This window comes from Liolophura sinensis, chromosome 1 (genome assembly GCF_032854445.1).
Source record: "Liolophura sinensis isolate JHLJ2023 chromosome 1, CUHK_Ljap_v2, whole genome shotgun sequence".
NCBI classification, from domain to species: domain Eukaryota; kingdom Metazoa; phylum Mollusca; class Polyplacophora; order Chitonida; family Chitonidae; genus Liolophura; species Liolophura sinensis.
Genome location: NC_088295.1, coordinates 77,440,522 through 77,465,253, shown reverse-complemented (window position 1 = coordinate 77,465,253; position 24,732 = coordinate 77,440,522). Strand labels below are relative to the sequence as shown.

The 24,732-nt window shown below is 38.6% G+C and overlaps 1 protein-coding gene across 1 annotated transcript in view; it reads left to right on the top strand.

Moving 5' to 3' along the window:
* LOC135461556 (neurexin-4-like) overlaps positions 1 to 24,732 on the top strand; it is a 34,385-nt gene that overhangs the window by 7,239 nt on the left and 2,414 nt on the right. The window contains exons 9-24 of the mRNA XM_064738705.1: positions 444 to 528; positions 1,584 to 1,739; positions 1,852 to 1,987; positions 2,294 to 2,400; positions 3,023 to 3,145; positions 3,847 to 4,059; positions 4,994 to 5,323; positions 6,328 to 6,498; positions 6,915 to 7,136; positions 8,269 to 8,391; positions 8,873 to 8,992; positions 9,965 to 10,150; positions 10,624 to 10,763; positions 12,852 to 12,951; positions 17,698 to 17,820; positions 23,383 to 23,535. Of these exons, the coding sequence (XP_064594775.1) occupies positions 444 to 528; positions 1,584 to 1,739; positions 1,852 to 1,987; positions 2,294 to 2,400; positions 3,023 to 3,145; positions 3,847 to 4,059; positions 4,994 to 5,323; positions 6,328 to 6,498; positions 6,915 to 7,136; positions 8,269 to 8,391; positions 8,873 to 8,992; positions 9,965 to 10,150; positions 10,624 to 10,763; positions 12,852 to 12,951; positions 17,698 to 17,820; positions 23,383 to 23,535 (2,488 nt within the window). The remainder of the gene's footprint in view (positions 1 to 443; positions 529 to 1,583; positions 1,740 to 1,851; positions 1,988 to 2,293; positions 2,401 to 3,022; positions 3,146 to 3,846; positions 4,060 to 4,993; positions 5,324 to 6,327; positions 6,499 to 6,914; positions 7,137 to 8,268; positions 8,392 to 8,872; positions 8,993 to 9,964; positions 10,151 to 10,623; positions 10,764 to 12,851; positions 12,952 to 17,697; positions 17,821 to 23,382; positions 23,536 to 24,732) is intronic.

Here is a 24,732-nt window from a genome sequence, read left to right as displayed (position 1 = left end):
TAGTTTTCATATTGTGATATAGATAAAAAGTGAGATCTATTAAATGTCAATTTATAGTAAAGTCTAGCTGGAATTATATCATTGATTTGGAGTGGTTGACCATTGGTATAAAGCGTTTAAGCTTGCTTGAGATCAAAGCAGTTGAGTGTTTTTTTCCCAATTGATGCTTGATTGAATTTTGCCAAATTTTATTGTGGCAAGTTACATAATCTCAGTCCTTCATTTAAAGCCTTAGGGCTAATGTCCTGTGGTGATACTGGACAAATTGAAATGAATCCATACAAGTTGTCTGTGTTTGGCCACAGATTATTGAAATAACATAAAATTACTGCACGTTGGAGGTATGTTGTAGTCTCTTCTTTCTAGAGTAAAAGAAGTAAAAGTAATTCAAAATAACGGAATAAATGAACAAGACATTTTTTAATGTTTGATTTTTTCTCCAGGCCAGAATCAATCAGGATGGTCATATTTGGTACAGACTATCCTATGACAATGAGAGGCAGGTTATAGAGGATGTTGTGAGAAACAGTGAGTGATGTAGAGTTGTCATACAATTTTTTCAGTGTGGTAAAAAAGTGGTACATGTAATGAATGATTCCTCTGAAAGAGCACAGGTACATATTGTGCATCATCATGTAACAGGGTGATTGTTCATTTTATTTACACATCAATGCCAAGTAAAACAGTATCGAATTTCAGTCTTTAACTGCTTGCCAGTAGGCCACATACTGTACATGTACTTGAGTGACAAGTCACATTGCCTGTGTGTATGCTTGGCTACATATCTTCGCATAAGCTTAATGACTGGCTGTATAGTTTTACATGAAATCAGTGTCTGGCTGCATGGCTTTACATAAGCTGGATGACTGGCTGCACAGTTAAACATAAGCTTAATGATTGGCTGCACGACTTACCTAAGCTGAATGACTGGCTGGACAGTTAAACATAAGCTTAATGATTGGCTGCACGACTTACCTAAGCTGAATGACTGGCTGGACAGTTAAACATAAGCTTAATGATTGGCTGCACGACTTACCTAAGCTGAATGACTGGCTGCACAGTTTAACATGAGCTTAATGATTGGCTGCATGACTTGCCTGCATGGAATTACTGGCTGTACAGTTTAACATGAGCTTAATGATTGACTGCACAGCTTTACCTAAAGTGATTAACTGGCTGCACAGCTTCACTTAACTTTGTTGACTTGCTGTGCAGCTTTACATAAACATAATGACTGGCTGCAAGCTTAACTTAAGCTTAATGAGTGGCTGCAAACTTTACTCAAGCTTAATGACTGGTTTCAAAGCTCTGCTTAGGCTGATAGCTTTACTTTATTTGAATAAGTTTAATGACTGGCTGCACATATGTGAATGCGCTTAATGAAAGGCTGCGCAACTTTATCCAAGCTTGGTGCATCCTGATGAAATGTGAGGAATATATAATATAGTCATTATTAAGGATCCTTGCCATTTCATCAGATGTACATGTTAGCCTAATTGTCACTGTGTAATTATTGAATTATGCTTTGATTATGGCATCACAGACCAATCTAATTAGCTTTGTTTTTGTTTTGTTTTTTTTAGATGACATTGAAAGCCCAAGGAATGTTTTCAATGATGGACTGTGGCATAAATTCATCCTCACAGTAGATACGAGAATGGTTAACTGCACCGTTGACAGGAACTCTAAAATCTCGTCCAGGTCTCTCAGTTTCAGCCTAGGAAGTATCTACTGGATAGGTGAGCAACAACATGGGTTTTTACTTGGAAGTAGCCAAGAAATTCTGTGTTGTTTGACACCAGAATTTATGGCATTTTTGCGCATTTTGATCCATTGATTGATTCTTTGCAGGTGGATATGACACAGAAAACAGTTTTCTGGGATGTATGAGGAATATAGTGGTTGGAAACAAAGCTGTTGAGCTAGATACCCTTACCGAAGAACAGAAGAATTTTGTGGTTATTGGAACCTGCGGTATAAGAGATAGGTATGTTTACATCTAAGTAAGAAGGGAATTATGATTTTGTGAGGTTAACAATTGATGCAACACCCATTGTGGTGTTAGAGGCACATTTGAGAGTAACCTACACATAAAGTAGGTTTTTAGACCAGTTTAATATTCTGGTTTCATAAAACAAGTTGTGTTAATACATGTGCTGGATTTTTTTGTAGTATCTTGCTTATGAAAATACTGGTAAATTTTCTCAACTTTTTGTGTATATGTACGTGCTTACCTGTTGGTGTGTGAGCATGTTAAAGGTGTATGTGTTTACCTGTTAATTTGTCTTTTCAGGTGTACACCTAACCCATGTGAGCATAATGGTGTCTGTATACAGGACTGGAGGACCTTCCACTGCCTGTGTGATGGTACAGGGTACACTGGAGCTGTGTGTCACATCTGTAAGTTCTCCACCAGATCACATGTAGTGTGTACTGTCTGATCAGATCAACCATCAATTACAGTTGTATTGAAATGGAAATCTCTCGTTGTTGGGAGGCCAGGGAGATCCAGGTTATACCAAACACTTTAAAAATGGTACATTTTGCTGCCTCGCTTGGTGCTCACTGCTTGGTGGCCAAGCAGGCTGGGTTAGGCAGCATCGAATTGCTTTACCACAAGAAGACACATTATTTGTGGACACACAAATCGGTCCTTGCCATATGAATGAAAAATTGTTATTTAAAAGAATGATGTAAAAACACAAGCTTAGCATAAATATTCCGTTTAAATCAAGAGTTTCAGAAGTTGAGTTGACTCGTTCTGGTATGTTGTAATTTGTGGGCTGGGTTTATTCAAAATTCATATAGTATTTTTGGAATATTTCTTATGTTAATTTGAAATAGTAAGGACAGATTACAAAAGTATTCTAATTTCTTATTTTTGTGTAAAAATTATTGAGCTATGTGTGTAAAAATGCAGTCTTTCAGGAACACAGCCTACTCTCTGTCATTCTGATAACTAAGCCATGTTTCTGTGAGACCTAAGTGGAGCTGTTGATTCTGTTATGATTTTTCCCCACAGCCATGCACCCGTTGTCTTGCATGCATTTCAAGATGTACTCCAGAAGTAAGGATAGGGAGCAGACAATCATAGATGTGGATGGTTCTGGCCCAACAGCACCTTTCCACGTGGGCTGTGATGTGGGTGAGTACTCCATGGATCAGTCCGTCCCAAATCAATCCCTGACATTTTAACTACACACATGGCTGATGAACACATGCAAAATATTAATTTTTCACTCTCAATGGTTTTTGAGATGTGGCCTTTCAAAAATGGAGTGCCTCCCCACCTTTCTTCACTTGTTCATGACTATCTCACATTTTTCAGACAACAACATCTCTGAATTGGTTGTACGTAAATTTTTGTGTCCCCTGATTGGTAATTATGTATATTGGAAATCTTGGATAATAGACATAGTTTTCAGTTTATAGGGCACTGAGCATAGCTTTTCATTCTATTTTATTTTTTGTATGAAATGTAGAAGCCTCTAGAGAGAAAACCATAACAGTATTATCTTCAGTTATATTCAACATGTTTTGGGCTTTCACTAATAAAAAATGGTCACCATGAATTTTTTTTAATTATTTGTGTGAAAAAATTGGCTCAGCAGGGAAAGTGAACCAAAATGTTAAATATTCTAGTTGCTATAGGTAAGAAACTTGTTCAGTCAGTATATGAGTGATTATATGGCAGAATCTACTGTTCTGCTTTCTGAGAAGGAATAGACAAATTTAATGTGTCATTAAGCAAGTTGGTGTTAGTGTAAGTGTATGTGGTGTGTTTATGAAGGTGATGCTGTAGAGACATCAGAGACATATATAAGTGTATGTGGTGTGTTTATGAAGGTGATGCTGTAGAGACATCAGAGACATATATCAGTCATGACAGTATGGGGAGAACCAAGGTAGATGGCTGCCAGGATCCAGGGTGCTACCACAGGAAGGTCAAGTATGACGCAGAGGACGAGGCCCTCGAGTCTGTCATTGAGCGCTCGTTTACCTGTAAACAGTTCATCAAGTACGAATGTAACAATTCCAGGCTGTTGGCAAAGCCTGATGGTGAGTAGCACGAAGTCTGACATTTTCTGATTTTTCAAGACTTTTCGATTAGTTATGTTTGTTTTCAAAGTGAACATAATGGCAGCCACTAAAGCTGAATTAATTGATAAAGTAGTATTCCACAAATGTACCATCAGTGTTAAACAGTGTGACAATTAGAAAATATCCAACCAAAGGGTATCAGCTCTGTTCACGACCTACTGATTGATTATTTATTTTGTTTTTAATAAATGTGACTTTGCTAAGGAAAAATAATGCAAAGCCAAAACATTTTTCTTCAAGCACTGACTCTCCTGAGGCAGTTTTCCTGCCAGCTTAGCCTGACAAGTTACTCCAGTCTCCTGATAAACATGTACGCATTGTGAGACAGGCAGCCCTTCTCAGTAAATGTGTGGTTCAAAATGCATTGGTTTAACTCTTAGATCTAACCAAACCACAAAATTCAATTTATTGTATCAGTATCTGTCTATCCACTACAAGAAACCACCCTGACAATCAAGAGCTAATAGGGTTTTTTTGACAGAATAGCCAATTATCATGTGACACTTTCAGTGCTAGTGATTGGCCAAGTTCATAAGAATTTCTACAACTTGGCTGCTTGGAGTGAATTGTCCATCAGTGCCATATATTGAACTTCATCTTGGCTTTCAAAGCTTTATAGAATTTTTTTTTACATATATTTCTGTGATAACTGTGTCCTGTATCATTTTTTCTGTGGATGTATAGTGGCAAACTTTATGTTCACATTAATAGGAACAATTTCTGGAGTTGTCAATACTTCCCACAAATTAAATGATTTTTCGCTTTTATTTTTTTACCTCAGACATTGAAAGAAAGTTTATAATGCTCATGAAGCAAAAATTTTAATTGTTGGCTGAAGCATTATAATTGTCAACAATATGGAGGTAAAACCTAAACGTCTTTTTATGCACAGAACAAGCTCCAGCGGACCAGCAGTGGAAGACTTATGGCTGGTGGGTAGGGCGCTCCTATCAACCTCAGTATTATTGGGGAGGTTCATCCCCGGGGTCCAATAGATGCGAGTGTGGGCTGTCAGAAAATGGGTGCAGTACAAGACCCCTAGACACAGAAAAATATGTCTGTAACTGCGACGCCCGCCCTACGAAGATCACCTTCGATAGTGGTGACTTAAAGCACAAAGATCACCTGCCTGTATTAGAGATGTACTTTGGGGACACTGGGACTGTCACAGACTACAAGATGGGCTGGCACAAGCTAGATCATCTCATCTGTGAAGGAGACAGTAAGTATTTGTGATAAGCAGATTATTTGAGAACACAGTGGGGATGCTTGATTATAGGTAGGCATGCACACTAAAAGCTCGGAAATACATAGTTTGTCAAATCATGCAAGACTTGGTAGAAAGCCATACAGTCATCTTGTTGGGAAATTTATTTATTTCTTTATCAGCTAATTCTGTGCATGTATCAATAAAACATGCTTTATAATATTTACAAGGTATACCTTTGTTTTTGTGATGTTGCCTGCTTGCAAGTATTGCAGTTTAAACACCATGTAGCCCTAGAATATAGTTTTCTTCACTGACGTGACACAAGCTCTAAATGGACTCTTGACCATATGTGCCTGTTGTAGGAGTGATGCCATGTTTTTGGGTTTTTCTAAACATGGCATATCTAATGGCTTCATAAAAATACCAGAATAGTAGTTAATTTATAGAGTTACCACGTACAGCATTGAAAAAAAAAAAATGGTTGTAACAATTTACATCTTTGAAAATAATTAAGGTTCTATTGTTTGTGGAGCCTTTTTGATCAAATAGGCAGACGTCTTCACATTGATGCAGCATTGAATAAAAATGTTCATTGCAATGTTGTTACATTCTATAATGGAGGACCTTCATGGCTGAGGAGGTTAGCACAGTGCAACGATCCAGAAGCCTCTCACCAGTGCGGTCGCTGTGAGTTCAACTCCAGCTCATGCTGGCTTCCTCTCCCGCCATGTGTGGCAAGGTCTGCAAACAACCTACAGATGCTCATGGGTTTCCCCTGGGCTTTGTCCGGCATCCTCCAACCATAATGCTGACGGCTGTCATATAAGTGAAATATTATTAAGTGGGGCGTAAAACACCAATCAAATACATAAATAAATACATCCTATAATTGACATCAGTATTAAATAATTGTATGTCTCTGAATATGAACCTTACTGAAGAGACCACAGATCATATTTGAAGATCTCTGCATTTCTACTTGAATATAACATGGTTTTGTTGTGTTTCATCCTCAGATATGTTTGACAATGTGATCACATTCAGGAAAAGGGATGCCATCATTGAGTTACCCACCTTTGATGCAAAGAGCTCTGGAGACATCTGGTTTCAGTTCAAGACCACTCAACGAGATGGAATCATTCTTCACAACACTGGAATGCAAGATTATATTCAAGTCCGAATTTACAGTAAGATTTCTCTTTACTGGTTGTTAGCAAGCAGTTTTTAAAACCCTTTTGGCACATTTTATATTCTGAAAAAAAACTATGCATATTTTAGCTTAGATTAAAACTTTTAAATGTAAGGCCACCATTAAAAAGTTCTTTCGTTGGGGGTAACATGTCAGTCAGCATGGACATTTTTTGGAATTATGATTATTTGAGATAACGTTTTTAAAGAAATTAATGCTGTGAGAAAATAAACGGAAAAGAAATTCCATTAAAAATCCAAAGAAAACCATAGGGCCCTGATTTGGAAGCTCATTTTGGTTATCTCCAACAAACATTTTTAATGATGACCTTAAAATAAAAGGGACCTTAATTGACCAAGTCAGTGTTTATCTTATTGAATTCTCTTCACCGATATAAAATGTGATCTATTTCAGATGGTGACACCATACAGTTCTCATACAATGCTGGGAGTGGTGCCTATAATTTGGAGTACCGCGCACCATCTGGTCTGAATGATAACCACTGGCACACAGCCCACATAGAGAGGAACCGTAAACAGGCTTGGCTGAGGGTGGACACTCAGAGGGCTGTGGTCAGGGATGAGGCAGAGGAGCAGGGATACAGGACGCTCGATCTCAACAGTTTCCTTGCTGTCGGTTAGTTCTTAACTCAAAACAATTAGTACCTGTATTTTTTTCTTGAATATTTCTTCAGCTCAGTCAGTTTGAGCTCTTCTGCTTCCAGAAGCTCTTCCAAGCCTTCTAAAACCAGGTTAGAAGAGATAGAAGATCTTCCGGAAAAGTTAATTCAAATTCCACAAGCTGAACATCAAGTTAGCCTCCTCAGTCAGACAATCCTTTCAAGGTACCAGGTATACTGAGATAAGCTTAGGCCACAAAGAATATTCAGATGTATAGACAGAAGTGAAATACATCTTCACAGAAAACCACAGCCTGTAATTATATGGAATTTTTTCACCAACTGGGCACATCTGTACTGAGTAGGTGAAAAAATTGTCGCATACATCACCGACCAAATTACGCGGGGTCTCCGGGCCCGTTGCTAGCGGTGCAGTGACCCAGGAGCCTCTCATCAATGTGATTGCTGTGAGTTCAAGTCCAGCTCATGTTGGCTTCCTCTCCTGTTGTTTGTGGGAAGGTCTTGCAGCAACCTGTGGATGGTTGTGTGTTTCCCTTCTTGCCTTTTCTACCCACAGCAGTACTGGTCTTTGTTGTATGAGTGAAATGTTCTTGATATGGTGTAACATACCGATCAGTACTGGTCACTGTTGTGTAAGTGAAGTATTCTTGATATGGTGTAACATACCGATCAGTACTGGTCACTGTTGTGTAAGTGAAATATTCTTGATATGGTGTAACATACCGATCAGTACTGGTCACTGTTGTGTAAGTGAAGTATTCTTGATATGGTGTAACATACTGATCAATACTGGTCACTGTTGTGTAAGTGAAGTATTCTTGATATGGTGTAACATACCGATCAGATTTATAAACAAATTAACCAGCTAATTACCCTTTTGTACCACAGTTTGAAGGGCAGATCAATTAGTCGGTGAAAAGTTCTGAGAAATTATGATTGATTTACTAAAAAAGATGTCTAAGCTTACAAAATAACATAAAATACTCATTGGCTGTTAAAATATTGCATTCATCACACTTGAATACATATACACAATTTTATTTTATTGTCTGTTCTTGAAAAGTGCTGTACTTTGTTTGGACATGTATGTGTCTCCGGTTCATGCCTTTTCCTCCCATGCTTGCTCAGGGGCCTCTGTGGATAACCGTGATGGTTTTGTGGGATGTATTCGTGCACTCATGGTCAATGGCAAGCTGATGGACCTGCGTGGAATGGTGGACCGTGGTCAGGTGGTCTATGGAGTAACATCAGGTAGGCAGTATTTTCTCTTGTAGACTACAGTGTAACATGTATGCAATGTTGCCTCTACCTTTTTGTATATGAAAGATCAACTTTCGAGTTCAATAAATACACCTTTTTAATTTGATTTTAGAGACAAAAGTGCATTGTTTGGGTTAACCAATCCCAGTGCTTCATGAAAACAATAATTTTATCAGTCCACACAGTATAATGACTCAGAATATGCTGGAATAAAACATCTTTCAAAGTCGTGAAAAGTTTGATGTATTATGTACAGTATAATATTAAAATAACTTCACATTGTTTTAATAATAAGATTTCACTGCTCTTGACATTACATAAAGTTCATCTAAACAGTAACAGTTGGTTTATTTAGTCAGTCATTGAATGTTACTGGCACATGTATATTTGAAGAGTTATGATGAGGTTTATGTGGTACAAGAAAGAAAAAAAATCTTGTTTGAATTTAGTGAAGTATTTTGTCTGTCATCAGGCTGTGTTGGTAAATGTGACAGCAACCCCTGCTTCAATGGCGGGACGTGTAAGGAGAGATACAATGGTTACACCTGTGACTGTGCCTATACGCCTTTCAGAGGGTGGATGTGTGGACGGGGTAAGTTGTCTCGGAGGCTAAGCAACTCGTTTTATGAGCTATGAGTAAGGGGTGATATCAGTGCTATTTGTGCGATTACATGTACATGAACATTGCACTTTTTACAAATTTTTGAGACCTCTTTGGTGGCCTGTTGGTCAGAGAGTCTGCCTTGATGTCAAACCCGGCTTGAGTTTCACCAAGGACTTCAGAAATGGTACTTGTTGCTGCCTCACTTGACACTCAACACTGAGGGGTTAGAGCAAGGAAAGAGGACGGATCTGTCCGATGACAGTATTATGTGACACAGTGGGGTGTCATATTTGTTGTCTTTGGCAAGATACTTCAGTGGGGTCATGGATTCGCCCTGCCACAATAAGACACTGTATATGTACACACATGTACCTGTCATCGTCCTATGACTGAAAAAATTACTGAGTGTGACTTGAACTTAAGCATGCATACATGTACACAAATATTTGCCAAGATTGACATATTTGCGCAAATAATGGCAGCAATACTTTTTACTTGTAGCATGATTAAAAGTTGCTTATAGAAAGGCCTTTCATGTCTAAAACTTTGCTCATCAATATGGGAATCCAGGACGAAAAAATTAAAAATTTTTGTTACCCTTCGAAAGTTTGTCGCTCAAATGCCAAAGTTTTTTTTTTTTAAGACACTCCAGCTTTCTTTGCCCATAATGCTGACTGCCATGGTATACTTGAAAAATTCTTCAGTGTAGTGTTAAACAACAAGCAAATAAATATATAAATGTTTTTGCCATCTCTGATAATTTATCATGCTCAAAATCATTACTGTGCCAAATAGCAGAAGCAAATGTATTCTTGTTTTCTTAATACCAGACATATTACTCCATGCATTTTAGTGTTTGTGTTCGTATGAATGCACTGTTATTGAATATGTTTGAGCCAGTGTATGTAGCAAATGGTGTAGCATTTCACTACATGATAAGTTTGATTCTCTTGTTTTCAGAGGTGGGCGTCGGCATGCAGAAGAATTACATGATTAAGTACGCCTTTGACAAGGATCAAGGTCTGGCGGCGGCCGATGGAGAGTACATTAGGATTGGGTTTGCCACCAAGAATAAGCTGGGTATTCTTATGCAGATTGTGGATGCTAACAGCCAAGAATACATCTCCATTGAAATGAACAATAATGGTAAGATTCCAACACATAACGTCATTATTGACAAGAAATTGTTGTTTTCCAGATGAACTGTCAAGATGGAGCTCCCTGTGAGTAGAGTTTACATGTATTATGGCATCATCAAACTGAGGTCATATTTTTGTCAAGTCATGAAAAAATGATTTCTGTGTTCAAGGTGATGGTATCTGGTTGTGAAATAACAAAAATAATATGACTTGTAATGAATGTGAAATATCCTTTTTATCATGAAAGGAAATCCTGATATTTCATCCTTATTGAAATAATAAATACCTCAACTTTAAAATGCTTAATGCCAGATAAGAGGCTGTATTCATGGAAATAAAGGTAACTCGAATACCAAATCCTGTCATGTGGTCATTGAAATCTGTGTATTCTTGCATGGAGTCAGCACCAGTATTAGGTGACAGAATAAATGTGGAGATAATGATGACTGACCCATATGCTTTCCTGTGTGTTGGTTACAGGTGGTGTGAAGGTGGCACTGGATGTAGGGTTTGGCAGAGATGAGGTGAACACCCCGTCACAGGGTATAGACTACACCAATGGTCAGCAGCATGAAGTCATTATCAGGAGGAAGAATCGAGGGCGCACCATGACCGTGCAGGTAACAAACTACTCACTCCTCACAAATGCAAGTGGGATTTACCGCAGAGGATACGTGCATATAGTTCAGTGGATGAGAGAACACATTCTGTTGTTGTATTCATGATTGTTTTTTTAGCTCACCTTGTAAGAAGTAAGACGAGGTGTTGTGAGAGAGGGAAAAAAGTGTCACTGGTGATGTCTGGTTAAGCTTTGTTTTTTTTAGCTTCCTGTGTAATGGGCTCTCATACATGGGTTCAAGGTTAAGCTTTTTCTTTTAGCTCCTGTACATGTATAATGGGCTCTCATTCATTGATTAATTGTTAAGCTTTTTTGTTTAGCTCTCTAGTTTAAGGTATGGTTTGTAAGTGCGCACACTTGGAAGGTTAAGCTTTTATTTTTTAGCTCTTGTATATTGGGCCATGACACATGGATTGAAGGTGAGCCTTTTTTGGCTTCTATGGTCTAATTTATTTATTTATTTGATTGGTGTTTTACGCCGTACTCAAGAATATTTCACTTATACGACGGCGGCCAGCATTATGGTGGGAGGAAACCGGGCAGAGCCTGGGGGAAACCCACGACCATCCGCCGGTTTCTATGTTCTAAGGTATGGTGTGTAAATGCACATTCTCAGATTGCAGGTTAAGCTTTTTTGGGGAAATTCCTGTATAATGGCAATCATTCGTGGATCTCCAACATAGTGATAGAAAGTTATGTTTTGTTTGTTTTTTTCTTTTTGTGTACATCTACAAATGGCCTACTGATGGAAGATTGAGCTGTTTTATTGGTTTTAGTTTTATTGGCTTTGTGAATGTTTTTAATGATTTTAATTGTTAGACTTTCAATTCAAAAATTTACCAGTTATATAAACTTCAATTTGTTTTCTGTAGTACACACATTCTCTAGAAATTAAGCCTCCTTGCAGGGCAATAATTGCTTGCATACAGGTTTCCTGTGACTTCATTACTGAGATTTATGGACTTTACCAGATTTACCATTTTCGTAATCAAGAAAAGTGTCATGTACGGCGACAATTTTTTTGCACATACCTACATGTAGGAGAACAAGAAGAGTATTGGGTTCCTGTGATGACTTTACCATTTTTTTTTGTGGACATCATGCACACCTTCTGATTGACTTCATTTTGTTCTCCTGTAAACATGGATTCCTACAAGAATTTCTTGTAGGGATACAGTTTCTTAAGCAATCGCTTCTCTAGATAAGCTTTTTGTCTCACTACATAATTTACCAGATTTGTAGAGTGTCAGAATTTACCTTGGTGTATACCAATTTGTCTGGTGTACACAGTGTCTGTAGAAAGCTTTCCACATACTGTATTAGTATTATGAGCCTATGACACTGGCCGATGCTTGTGCCTTCCTATATATACTGTGACGGAATGTTTAAACCATCCACGCAGACAGTGACTGTTGTTAGCTGAGTATTTGCTCAGCCAATCAGAGAGCTGCAGCGACCACCCATGGTACACGGATAGCCAGCCATAGGAAGCGATTTGCATATCAAAGACCGCTCCAGCAAGTTGGTACTTTGAACACCCCACAACAAAGTTTTTTTACTACCATACTCAACATTTGCACAGCCATTCACAGCATTGGAATTGTTCACGGATTGCCACAGGCAGTTCACAATTTACATATATATACATAAGCTACCTCAATTTTGTGCACGGACTGCCTGCAAAGATGTCTTTACCACTACAACACTTTACAACTATCTTTGTTCTGATTCCATTGTCTTGTTGACTGCTGTAGCAGGTGAGCTGCTGGGATTCTCTGAATGCCTTGCTGTGTTTTCATAATAACTTTTCTTTCAATCCTACAGTCTTGCATTTGTGAATCACTGACTAGTGTTTTTTTTACTGTAGTTAAAAGTTTTTCAACCTTGTGTCAAGAAATACAAATTTTTCTCAATGAACTGAGAGGCATAAATTATTCTGAATCACATATAAGCTTCAGTGTTTACCTAAATAATCGGGTATTATATTTGCCTAGTTCATTTCATCATGTAATCTTGTAATCTGATAATAACTATTACACAACGAAACATAATTTCCAGTATAAAGTTTGTATTTGTGTACTATGTTTAGGTTGATGATTATGATCCTGGCTTTGGTAACTGGGAGTACCTTCCCTCCACGGCCGACACCATTCTGGACAATCCCAAGTATCTCTACATAGGCAGAAATAGTAAGTATATGAATTCAGGCATGCTGCAGATTTATCATGTTATTGTGTTTTTAAATAGCGTTATTTACATATTTTCTCAGCACCACATTTGAAGAAAACATGTCAGTGAAACAAATATTAAAATATACCTGTAATCCTCAGACAGAGTTATGCCCCCTTTTCAAGTGGCAGATGAAGTGAATGAATGAATGATTATGGCTTAACGCTACATGAGCAATGTTTCAGCCATATTGTGGCACAGATTTAATGTATGTGGGAAGGTCTGGCAGCAACCTGCAGATGGTTGTGGGTTTCTCCCGGACTCTGCCTGGTTTCCTCCCACCATAAAGCTGGCTGCCGTTAAATAAGTTAAATATCCTTTACTGCGTAAAACTCCATTGAAATAAATAAATAAATATAGACAGTTTAGGAGGCAGTAACCGTGTCTGTGTGATACCTGTGGAACTAAAGGCAGAAATTTAATCAAGTTACTTTTCAATTTCAAGCTCAGTAGTAAAGGCCTCAACAGTTGATCAACTTGTAGGGTTGTCAGTTCGTCAATATTTTGACTTTGTAGCAGGCAGTTACCTTGTAAATGTGTTATTTCTGTGTATACTGGGTGAAATTTATTTGGATTAAAGTTAAAGGTTAATAACATTTTCCTTTGAGGACTGATCAGCTTCTGGCATTTGTCTGTCTGCTCATTCATTCATTAGTATTTGACACTGTAGGATATCTCCAGGACTTGAGGGCTGAAGTTAATCAGCTTTGGTGTGAAACTTCATACCTGAGAGCTGATCACCTTCAGAAGTAGGACTGGTCATTAATTTTTCACTGATATCTTTGATAGAAAACAGAATTTTGTAGTCATTTTTTAAATTTAGTGCAATAATAGAATAGCATTGACAGGAATTCATCTGTTAGTATAAAACAAGTTTCTGATGTTTCATCGTATTTCAGTTTTCTTAGTGTTTCATGGCTTATAATGGAAATATATTTGAGTGAATAATGGGAATATATTTCAATGAATAATGGGAATATATTTGAATGAATAATGGAAATATATTTGAATGAATAATGGGAATATATTTACTCAGTGGGTCTGTTCTGTCTTTGCCACCTGTTAATAAGCCTGTAGCTGGTTAAAGCTTTGAGGAAAGTCCTTAATATCACCATTCTGACAAGCTGTGATGGTTGAGGGTTAGATCACAGCAAAATCTAACAGTTACTTCTGTATGGGATATCATATTCCTCAGCTAGTGGGATATCATATCCCTTGATCAGTGGAGTAGCTTATCCCTTGATCAGTGGAGCATCATATCCCTTGATCAGTGGAGTATCATATCCCTTGACCAGTGCGGCCAGACGGTGATACAATACATGTTTGTGAAGCTATTATTATATGACATGATAGAAGCTATTTTTCATAATCGATATGAAATCCTTTCCTATAATTATCATTTCCCTGCTCTCACAATTTGTGGGACAGTGGTGACCATCAGCTGTTGATGACGCTCATGTGGCATGGTCTAATGTTTGCTGAACACCACTTGTCTTTCATCACTTTCATCACTTTCATCATCTTGTATGTCATGTGCAGGAAAGTTTATCAGCAATTCCAAATTCTGTGGTTTATCGCTGGCATTCCAGTTTCATTTGCCCAGAAAATTAATTGCCTTTATGTATTAAAGTGAAAACTTCCTGAGTGTGGCATTAAACAAAAATCCAATAAAATAAATCAAATATATAAGTATCATTTCATTGAAGGGAACAGGTTTTTTATAGATTATCCTTTAGCTATATTTTAAACATAAAACACTGTGATCCAGCAAGCAGTTTGAGACCATTCTCTTAGACTGTTATAACAGAGATTAGCATGAGTAGTATGGCATCTGCTCTCTTTATGACCAGGCCATAGCCTTCTGGTCTATCAACATCTGCTGAAACACCCTGCAAATCCTAGAGACCGCTAATCCACATGTACCAATGGAAACAAACCTACTGACACCCAGCCGAAAGACATTCTTATTGTTGTTTCATATGAGAATTCGGTTTGACTTAGTTGAAAAATTTAAACCACTGGATTACATACATTAGAAGAGGGTTTGCCATTGCTGGTTGGGTGTAATTTTTGTAATCATGAATAAGGGATTCTGAGGATGGGCTCTGCATAGAGGCCTGAGACTGCTGGGCTAACTCTAGGCCCACTGTAGGCCTACTCTGCAGATTTGTGAAGCAGAGGGGTTTCCATGTTTCTGTCTTCACCGGTAGCTGATACATAAAATATCTTTTCTGTGATGTCTAGAAGACTTTATCTCCGATGTATGGACAGAGCTGTTTGACCCTGAACTTCTCGTCGTAGACAGAGAGGATATGGCATCATCCCCCTCAGTACAATGATGATATGTTGATGATACCAGTGTGGAATTGTTCCCTTTTCCAGTTTGATGGAATTTGATGAAGAAGCGCAATATGATTACCTATGCTATATGCCACTTCCTATGGAAGAAGGTGTAAAACCATACCATTGTAAAACAGTTTATTATGAGCAGTGTAATGTTATTTATTTACTATGACTTGGTGCCGAATTAGTTACCTGGATTTCTGCTGTGCCATTTCCTACACAAGAACAGTACAAACCATTCCCTGGAGAAGTGTCAGTCTATTTGTCTTGATTAGTGTAAAGCTATTCCCAAAAGCCCATTTGATATGATTTCATGTGACAAGTGCAATATCATTTCCAATAATGGCATTTAAAAGCAATTTCTTTTTGGACTGCATGAAATCATTGATGAATAAATTGATATCATTTTTTCTATGGTTTGCATTAAATTTTGTGGTTTTCTGTTTGGATAATTTGTCACTTTTGCATGGTCTCTGTTTAAAGTCCCTAGATATGTCCTGTTTGAATATAATCCTTGAAGGAATCCTTGAAGAGTTTTAAGCAAGCACCATCTCCCAGAGGTAACAGCTCATTACAGGATGGAGGGCAAATTTGATTTCATCTCCCACAGGCGAATGACGGGGCTTAACTCCTGTTATTGGATTGCTAATGGGCAATCTGATAATGGCCCTAGGCTGTCTAAACTTGATGTTGATTTGGATTGAGATCGTAAAAATCAATGCTCATGCAACAGTTTCAGTTTTTGTTTTTATGGCTTCAAGAAAATGCTTGACTAAAAAGGCCTAGGAGTTTGGTATTTAAGAGCAGCATCTGTGGGTCTGTCTGTTTTTTAGGGACTTAGGAGTGACTTGGAACTCTAAAGTTGACAGGTCGTGTAGAAAACATATTGTGCATTATTGATTGAGTTAGGCTGGTCAGAGTGGTTTGAGCCTTCCTTAATATGAAACACTTGAAGAATCAATGCAGACTTGGTGGATCGGCGGGCCCTCTGTCATGGTCCCTGGGAAATATGTTCAGCAAGATTTGCCTTTTGTCTCTGACAGATGACAGGAAAGCTTAATCATTTGTGTGGGGCAACACAGCATGGTTAGTGACCACACTAAACCTGCCTTTAACTCCAGACCAGACATTTTTTGACATTAGCCTATCCTGAAGCACTGCAGTGTGTTTTATTGGGTTAATACCATTTACATCCACTGGCAAGTGACACCATGTTTCTTTGATGTTTGTATCTTTGCATAACTATCCTCTTCATTTGTTCAATTCAATTTAAATTTTGTCACATCATTTGTGCTTTCCTCCCAATCAAATGTCGCTGGATTAAAAATATTTATTGATTTATTTGAGTTGTGTTTTTTTGCCATTCTGAACATACTGTACATATTCCAATTTAAAATTTTAAAGAACAATGACTGTCCTCAGAGGATGTGAAAATGTTGGTAGAATTAACATTATATGAAACCTCTGTTCATTCCACATTATATGTGATCTGACTTTAATTACCTATTTCTTAAAATGCTAGTGTAATTGGAATCATTTAAGGTTTAATTCCTAATTGTACCTTTAGACCCTCATGGTTGATGCTGGACATACCGCCTGTTTAGCATGCCTTCAGCAAAGTATAAAGGAGACATCTGAAATCATGCTGAAGTGCTCTGGTTTTCTCCAGTTTAATTCATCCAGTGATATTATCTTATCTGAATGTATTAAGTGTGTCTGGAACTCATTCATGGACTACGAATTTGAACTTTGATATGGCATTCATGCCTGGAATATCCACTGTCTGCCTGGCATCATTGAAAACTGATGACTGCTTCTCTCTTGTGTGTTACCGGCTTTATTTCTCATTTGTATAATTTCTTACATGCCTTTGTCTTTGGGAGCTATTGTTAAACGTTGTTTTGGAAATGGATCTTGCGATTATCGACTCTACACCCTCTACAGACTACGAATGGTATATGAATGTCGGACCTAACGCTTATATTAAGATATACATGTATATTAAGGATTCAAGCTGTAAGAGATATGGTAACAAGCAGGACAAATTTACTCTTCTTATGATCAGTAACATTTTGAATGTTGAACCTTTCCCACCTGAAGTAATCCATTCCTCAGCTGCCTTTATGTTGTTCATCCCTCTGTTGGCCATGTTGTTTTCCTGAGGAAACTGATTGTGTAGTTCACAGGTATTGCAAAAGAACAATTCATGGTCAGTCCAGCTTTGACCCAGAGGAAAATTTAGTAAATCTAGTTAAAACAGCACTGAATTTCTTTCATTACAACAGATGTATAAATATGATGGAGTCCATCTTTTTTTGGAGCAGCTTGTTGTGAAAAGCATAAGTTTTGCTCTCTGTTTACAGGCACTCTAGGCCCTGGGCTTGGATTTGATGGTTGTATATACAGAATGCAGTTTGATAACATATTCCCCTTGAAGCGTGCCTTCCAGGATCCCCGTCCTTCCTATATCACCTTGGAACCTCCAGGTAAGACATTTTTTTTTCTTAACTTCCGTCTTTTTGATTTAAAGGCATCTAACTTGATCATCTGCCTACATCATCTCGACTCTAATTCCAGATTCATTTCCTGTGTGGCCCGACTCATCCTGTGGTCTTTTTTTACAATTCAAACTCTTGGCTTGGCATCGTGTAAAGAACCACTGGGAATAGTCTTCCCTTAACAGTATTAAGGCACCATGCATCTTCACTTGGACTTGATTTTTTTTTCTTGCTTTGAAAGCGAGAGTTTTCTTGGTGTGAAGTGGGAATCTTATCAAGCATAAGACCTGTGAAGGTCAAATTGTATTCTGCTTCCAGTCATTACTTGGCAGTGCGGTTGACAGATCTCAATTACAGGCTCCATAAATACGCTATATGACTATCGGGCACCCTTGACCTTTTTTAAACAGACCAAAATCATGCTACGATTTTGCCTCATCTGACCGAATAGCCTGTCTGATTCTGCCAGATACAGTTCTTTGTCAGCATTTTCTTTATGTTGTTCATTCCATATATTGACAAATGCCATTATTCTGACAGCTGAAATTAAGCCACAATTTATGGACAAATCATACAGATATCTTGTAAAGTTATCAGTCTTTAGCTTGGTTTAAGCTGAGAAGCACACCACTGTTCATGAGCTGCATGAGGTTTAGTCCACGTTGCTTACATCTCCATGCCAGAATCTCTTCTCATCCATTGCATCTACTCAACAATGCACACAACTGACAATAAACATCATTTATTGTCATGTGGTCATTGAACTGAGAATTTGTATAAAGTTTCAAATAAATTCAATAAGCTTAAAAATCTATTTGGTTATATTTCGTTTGAATGGAAGCAGCTCAGCTTGAATTGAAATCCTTTCGTTTATGTGCTCTAATTAGTTTGACAAACTCTTAACAAAGTAACAGCAAAGATGATATTTGTGTGGAACATGATTTCGAGGGGTTTTTTTTTTCAGTCCTGGTTCATTATATTATAACATTGTGAAGATGAAATCTTGTCCAGTCAGATATCCTTGAGGCTCTAGGATTACTGCAGCCTCTCCTCCTCTCATCCGTAGCTTTGGTAATCAGTCCCTACAGCATGTAATTGGTTTCCAGCACTTCTCTGCTTGTTGTTCCCTTGGGCAGGTGGGTTTTCCCGGCACTCACATCATTATGTGTTGATATGGGGGGCAGCGCTCTGGTTGGATCCTGGATGGTCCTTGTCCGCTCTACCTGTTAAGTGTTACCATGTTCATCTGCTCTGGGAACGAGATGATTTACCAGAGCCAGCTGTTATGTAGTGATCCAAGTCTTGAAACCATTAACGTATTCCTTTGGGAGGATGACGACTTCAGCTTTTAACCTTCTCATGGCCCAGTTTCATTGGATTGAGCCAATTGTTCAGGTTGTAGACTGGCCCAAACTGGCCCTGTCTTTGCCACCTGCCTTTAGTACAGGCTTAATACTCCCCACAGTTATCACAACCATCTCCATATATCAACACAGTCTGCCATTAAAAGGCTGAGCCAAGGCTGTTCTAAGAATTACCAGTCGGCGCTATAATGCTTTGTCCGTGTTAGATTCTGACATGTTGCATATTACATGAGAAGACTCCGGTAGACTTTAAGCGTGCATTGGATATGGTTGGAATGGGAAAGACACACTTTATAGTTGTTTTAGCTATGAAGTATGCAGGTGTAGTGTTAAAAGCCTTTGTCTGTTGCTAAGTAAACAAGATATATGGCTGTATTCGTCTTAGAGCTTGCTGGGTGAACACTACACACTTGCTACAGTTAAACAGGATCACAGGAGTAGAACTTGTCAGGTTCGATGTTGAGATGTTAGCTCTGATTAGGATGTGCTGGCTGGTGACTGATTAGCTGGGTTCAGGCAGCTGTGGATTGCCCGCAGGACTGTGGCTTAGCCCATCCTATCGGAGAGAGCTACCCTGTGTGCCTGCGAATCTGGTGGGATGAAGAGTTGCTCATGCTGGCACTAGCTATTGATCTTGCTGCTCTGCTCCGCAGCCTGCCACACATATCAAGGTGTCAGCCCCATTGTTTCTACATAATAACTTGGATATTGTGCTGACTGCATGTTTCACTGTGTAGCAGCAAAGTGATATGAAATCCTGACCATGTCTGGGTGAGTAAAAACTTCAGATCTGATTTTGCAAGATTTGTCTGAAAGTTAAATGTCTGAGGTGGTTTAATTTTTTCACCCTCTAGAGGCATAGAATGGCACAATTTTATATTTTCCCGAGGTTTTGGAAAGTTTGGGTTTATCTTGTCAGGAGAATGTGTCAGGGTGTGCTTTGTAACTTCCAGCATTTAGATTTGTACAAGGTTTGTTTGTAAATGTGGGTTATATCAACCGTACCGTTTTTTTCAGCTATGACCATATTTCTTCAGTTTTATCTTATTGAATATTACTTTCAAACATGAAGTTTTCTATCTAATATCAATTGCCTCTGAAAATGGGGCTTATCATAATCAGTTCTGCTGTTTGAAGGAGCTGCTGAATTACAGTGTTAGCTTTTGTCTGGCCATCACAAATAGAGCAACCTACAAGGATCCAGACTTTGTTTGTTTAGGAATCATGTCTTGGCAAATGTAAAGGGAAGTTTGTTCCTTTTTTGTGTAAGTACAAGCGCTTCTCCATATCCAAAAGAACCAATTTTAAAGAATGGATAAGTCCAGTCAGGATGACCAAGTTGAATTTGATCATGTTGAAAGCTCCATCAGCCAAGGGGAGAGTTTATCCGAGGCTCATTGAGCATGTCCGGCCCAAGCTGTGTAATGGAGTGAAAGGAAATGCTTTTTGTGGTCTGCTTCGTTAAATTGCTGCTTTCACTGGTGGGGTTGTCTGTCATGGAACAAAATAGTCCTGTTTAGCAAGATGGATGATGACATGGAGATATGGCCATCATTCCTCACCAGCAACTCACTGGAAACATTTGTGTAATTGATGATATATATCTGTAGGATGAGCAGGAAACTGAAGCTGATTCTCAGTAAGGCCCAGTTACATGTATGAGTTAGTTTTAGCTGAACTATTGATCCACAAGCTACCTACACTTTCAGTATTACACTCTGAGGGCTTCTTCACAAGCACGGCCACAGCCAAATTTCACTGACTTAATTGCTGTCATTTCTTTCTTTTCATTGCTATCCCTGGTGTCTCAAGTGAAAAATAATACAAATCAAATCCAAAAAACAATGCGACTGAATTTGTAACCTGTTCATTTATGCATTCACTGTTGATTAGTGTGTGAATATCAGTTGTATTTTGTGCTGTGGTTGTGTGCATGCTTTTAAAGCACACTCAGTGTAGTGTTACATAAAGTATATTTGCCAGTGTTGTTGTGGAATTTTAGGAAAATTTGCCCTAATTTTCCTGATTTGTGCAGTCATGGTGAAGCCCTGATCAACGTGAGAAACTAAAATGGGTTTATTGGTAGGATGATTATCCAGTGGTGAGCAGATCAAAGAAACCTGTCCATGTCCACAGTGGCAACATTTCAGATCTCGCTGTGACCCAAAGCTGAAGGCAGTGATTGATAATTGATTGACAAACTGGATAAAGACTGATTGATGAGGCCCAGCTGCCACATGGGTCACAATCCTTCTAGGTTGCCAAATACTCGAAGCCTAGACCCCAAAGAGCCAATTTCCAGGGGCCATCTTCAGTTCACGACAGCAGAGAGCACTCGTGTGAATGTCACTGCTCCCATCCCACCTGATGATAAGGCTGCTGTGCCTGTGAGGTATGGCTTAATCACAGTGCTCCAGTGTAGCTTATGAAAAGATAACCACTAGGAGAGCTCCTTCTGTGGAGATTGAGTTGTCCTACAGAACATGTATTGATTTGGTTATTTGCATGAGAATGTCGTCATTCAGTTCGAGCAGAAAAAAATTACCCTAAACATAAGGTCACAGTTGTCTGCAAGATCTTGATGTGTTGCACTAAGACCTTCGCTAGCAAGACGGTTACTTTCCCTTGAGGATTCATGTTGGATAATCTTATAGTATCCTTCCAAACTGGACATTGCATGAATCAGAATGTCATTGACTCTCACCCCATAAGGGAGGATACGTTCCACATGGAATCCCAGATGTGCAGGAGTCCATTGTAGATTTTGATGTCTTGATCACTAGAATGGCGTCTGTTTTATTGGATTCCTGTAGAAAATCTATCCAAGATATTATCTCTATTCTCTTATGGAAAAAATTACAGCAAACTTGAGGACTAAGTCCAGATTTTCTGTAGGAATTGTGGAAATCAGGCACCACTAATTTGGCCTAGCCACTAAAGATGCCTTGCACTATATTGAACCATTCAGTATGCAATATCTAGATCATACCTTGTCAACACTCCTATTCATACACATACAGTAATGGGCTGAAACTTTTGCCAGTAACTAAATTGCACAGTTCTATTGATCTTAGAAAGATGTTTTCATGTTTGTTTGGATGATACCCCTCTGGGAAAATGTAAGCTTCATCACACTATGTAATGTATTATAACACATTGTTTTGCCTCTGAAAATGCATGTTTTGAGACAAAATTTCAGGTCATTCTTCATATTCAGTAACAAATCATAATAGCAGGCTGGTTGAGTTGTGGCAGTTCAGATCCTGAAGGATATATGTAGGTTTGAGAGAATCTAATCTCCCTGCCTTTCCTATTTGTACAATGTGTCCTGTTTTCTTTCCAGAATTTGGCTTCTGTCTGATATCTTGGCTTAGGTTTTTTTTCCTTCAAATTTTGCCTGATGGTACCTTGGCATTAAATCTTGTTGAGTATAGTTTTTTTGCCATTCTGTGTCCAACTGTTTGTCTTTATAATATGTTGATGTCCTGGTCTGGTTTGACTCAGGTTTTGTATGTAAGTGACTTAACACTTTACTTCTGGTCTATCTTGCCTCTGTGTTCATAACTGTCTTGTTTGTGTTAGTTTGAGAAGATCACCCAGCCACCTGACCCTATATGTGTGTTAATGACTGCACTGTTTTGTGTGTGACAGGTCAGATCCTGGAGGATATGTGTGGGTTTGAGGAGGTCACTCAGCCTCTGCACCCTGTATGTATATAAATGACTGCCATGTTTTGTGTGTGACAGGTCAGATCCTGGAAGTACATGCAGGTTTGAGATCACTCAGCCTCTGAACCCTGTATGTATATATTAATGACTGCCATGTTTTGTGTGTGACAGGAGGATATGTGTGGGTTTGAGGAGATCACTCAGCCTCCGAACCCTGTATGTATATTAATGACTGCCATGTTTTGTGTGTGACAGGTCAGATCCTGGAGGATATGTGTGGGTTTGAGGAGATCACTCAGCCTCTGAACCCTGTATGTATATTAATGACTGCCATGTTTTGTGTGTGACAGGAGGATATGTGTGGGTTTGAGGAGATCACTCAGCCTCTGAACCCTGTATGTATATTAATGACTGCCATGTTTTGTGTGTGACAGGAGGATATGTGTGGGTTTGAGGAGATCACTCAGCCTCTGAACCCTGTATGTATATTAATGACTGCCATGTTTTGTGTGTGACAGGTCAGATCCTGGAGGATATGTGTGGGTTTGAGGAGATCACTCAGCCTCCGGACCCTGTAGAAATTCGCCCAGGAGCAGGAACCATTGTCAATGTTACCCAACCATCAGTGTTTGATGACAGGATGTCCGTTAATTACCAGATAATAATAGCAGGTGAGCCCCTTTTATTGGTTAACTCGCTACACGTCACAAACCATCATCAAAATAACATTTAAATGTCAGTACTTTTGGGTGTAATGTTACATCTCATTGATAACTTTACCACAATGGTGTAGTTGGGTGGAGGAAACCAGGCAGAGCTAAAAGAGAAACCAACAATCCTGCTGCTTACAGTATAATAATGAGGAAAGTGCGTGGAGGAAACTAACTATCCTATTGGAAATAAATCCACATGTAGGGCATTTTTTCATGTTGCTGTTTGTCCTGCTAGTATCATACTTTTATTTGTGCTCAAACGAGTCTGATCTTTGCTAGACCTGTCCAACAAAAGTGAAAAAGGACAGTGTTCTTGGGCAGGACATTAAAATTTACAAAGTATATTGCCCCATGCTGCTATTTATAGCTAGGAGCTATATCTCCATCTGTCATGCATTCTCAACAGAAGGGCATGAGTTTATATATTCTAATCTTAGTTTTCTGAGATAATTCTTCTATTATTTATGCACTAGATCGATATTGTGTTCTTCTGCAGCTGATGTCCCTTGGATAAGAGTAATGCTTGATATTGTCATCACGTCATATGCTTCACATGAAATTCAATCAAGCCAGTTAATGGTATTTTATTAGATAAAGCACAGAGATGCATGGGAATTTTGTGCTTGACCTGACAAGGAATAAACATCAAACTGGTAACATGAAAGAAAAACTGTATTGATGGGCATTGATCTTGCTGATATTTCCTAGCTGCAATAAAATGGGGCAAGAAAATTCTGCATATGAATTTCATGATATGATGTTTTTCCCTATCAGTATGAAATGTCAGTGTTGATCGAAAAACTCAGCTGGCAAAAAAAGGTAATCCACACACAATCTTCCATTAGAGGCGTTTTTTTCTTGATAGCAGCGTGTAAAGAGGCAAGCCCTTTAAATCGAAAAATTGTTGTACATTGTAACAAGCTGAATTTTTTCTTTCCTTGAGGAGGGATCTCATCTATATGATAATTTGGGCATTTCCTACGTGTGTGATGTTGGTTGGAGGCAGTGGGATTTCCAGGAAAGTTTTTTTTTTACAGTCAGTGTCAAACTGGTCTCTACAACTTATGCACAACAGGGTTTTCTCTTATGCAATGTGCAAAGTCAGTTTAGATTGTGTTTCCAGCTCAAAGGCTTTGAGAAGATTGTCAATGTTTG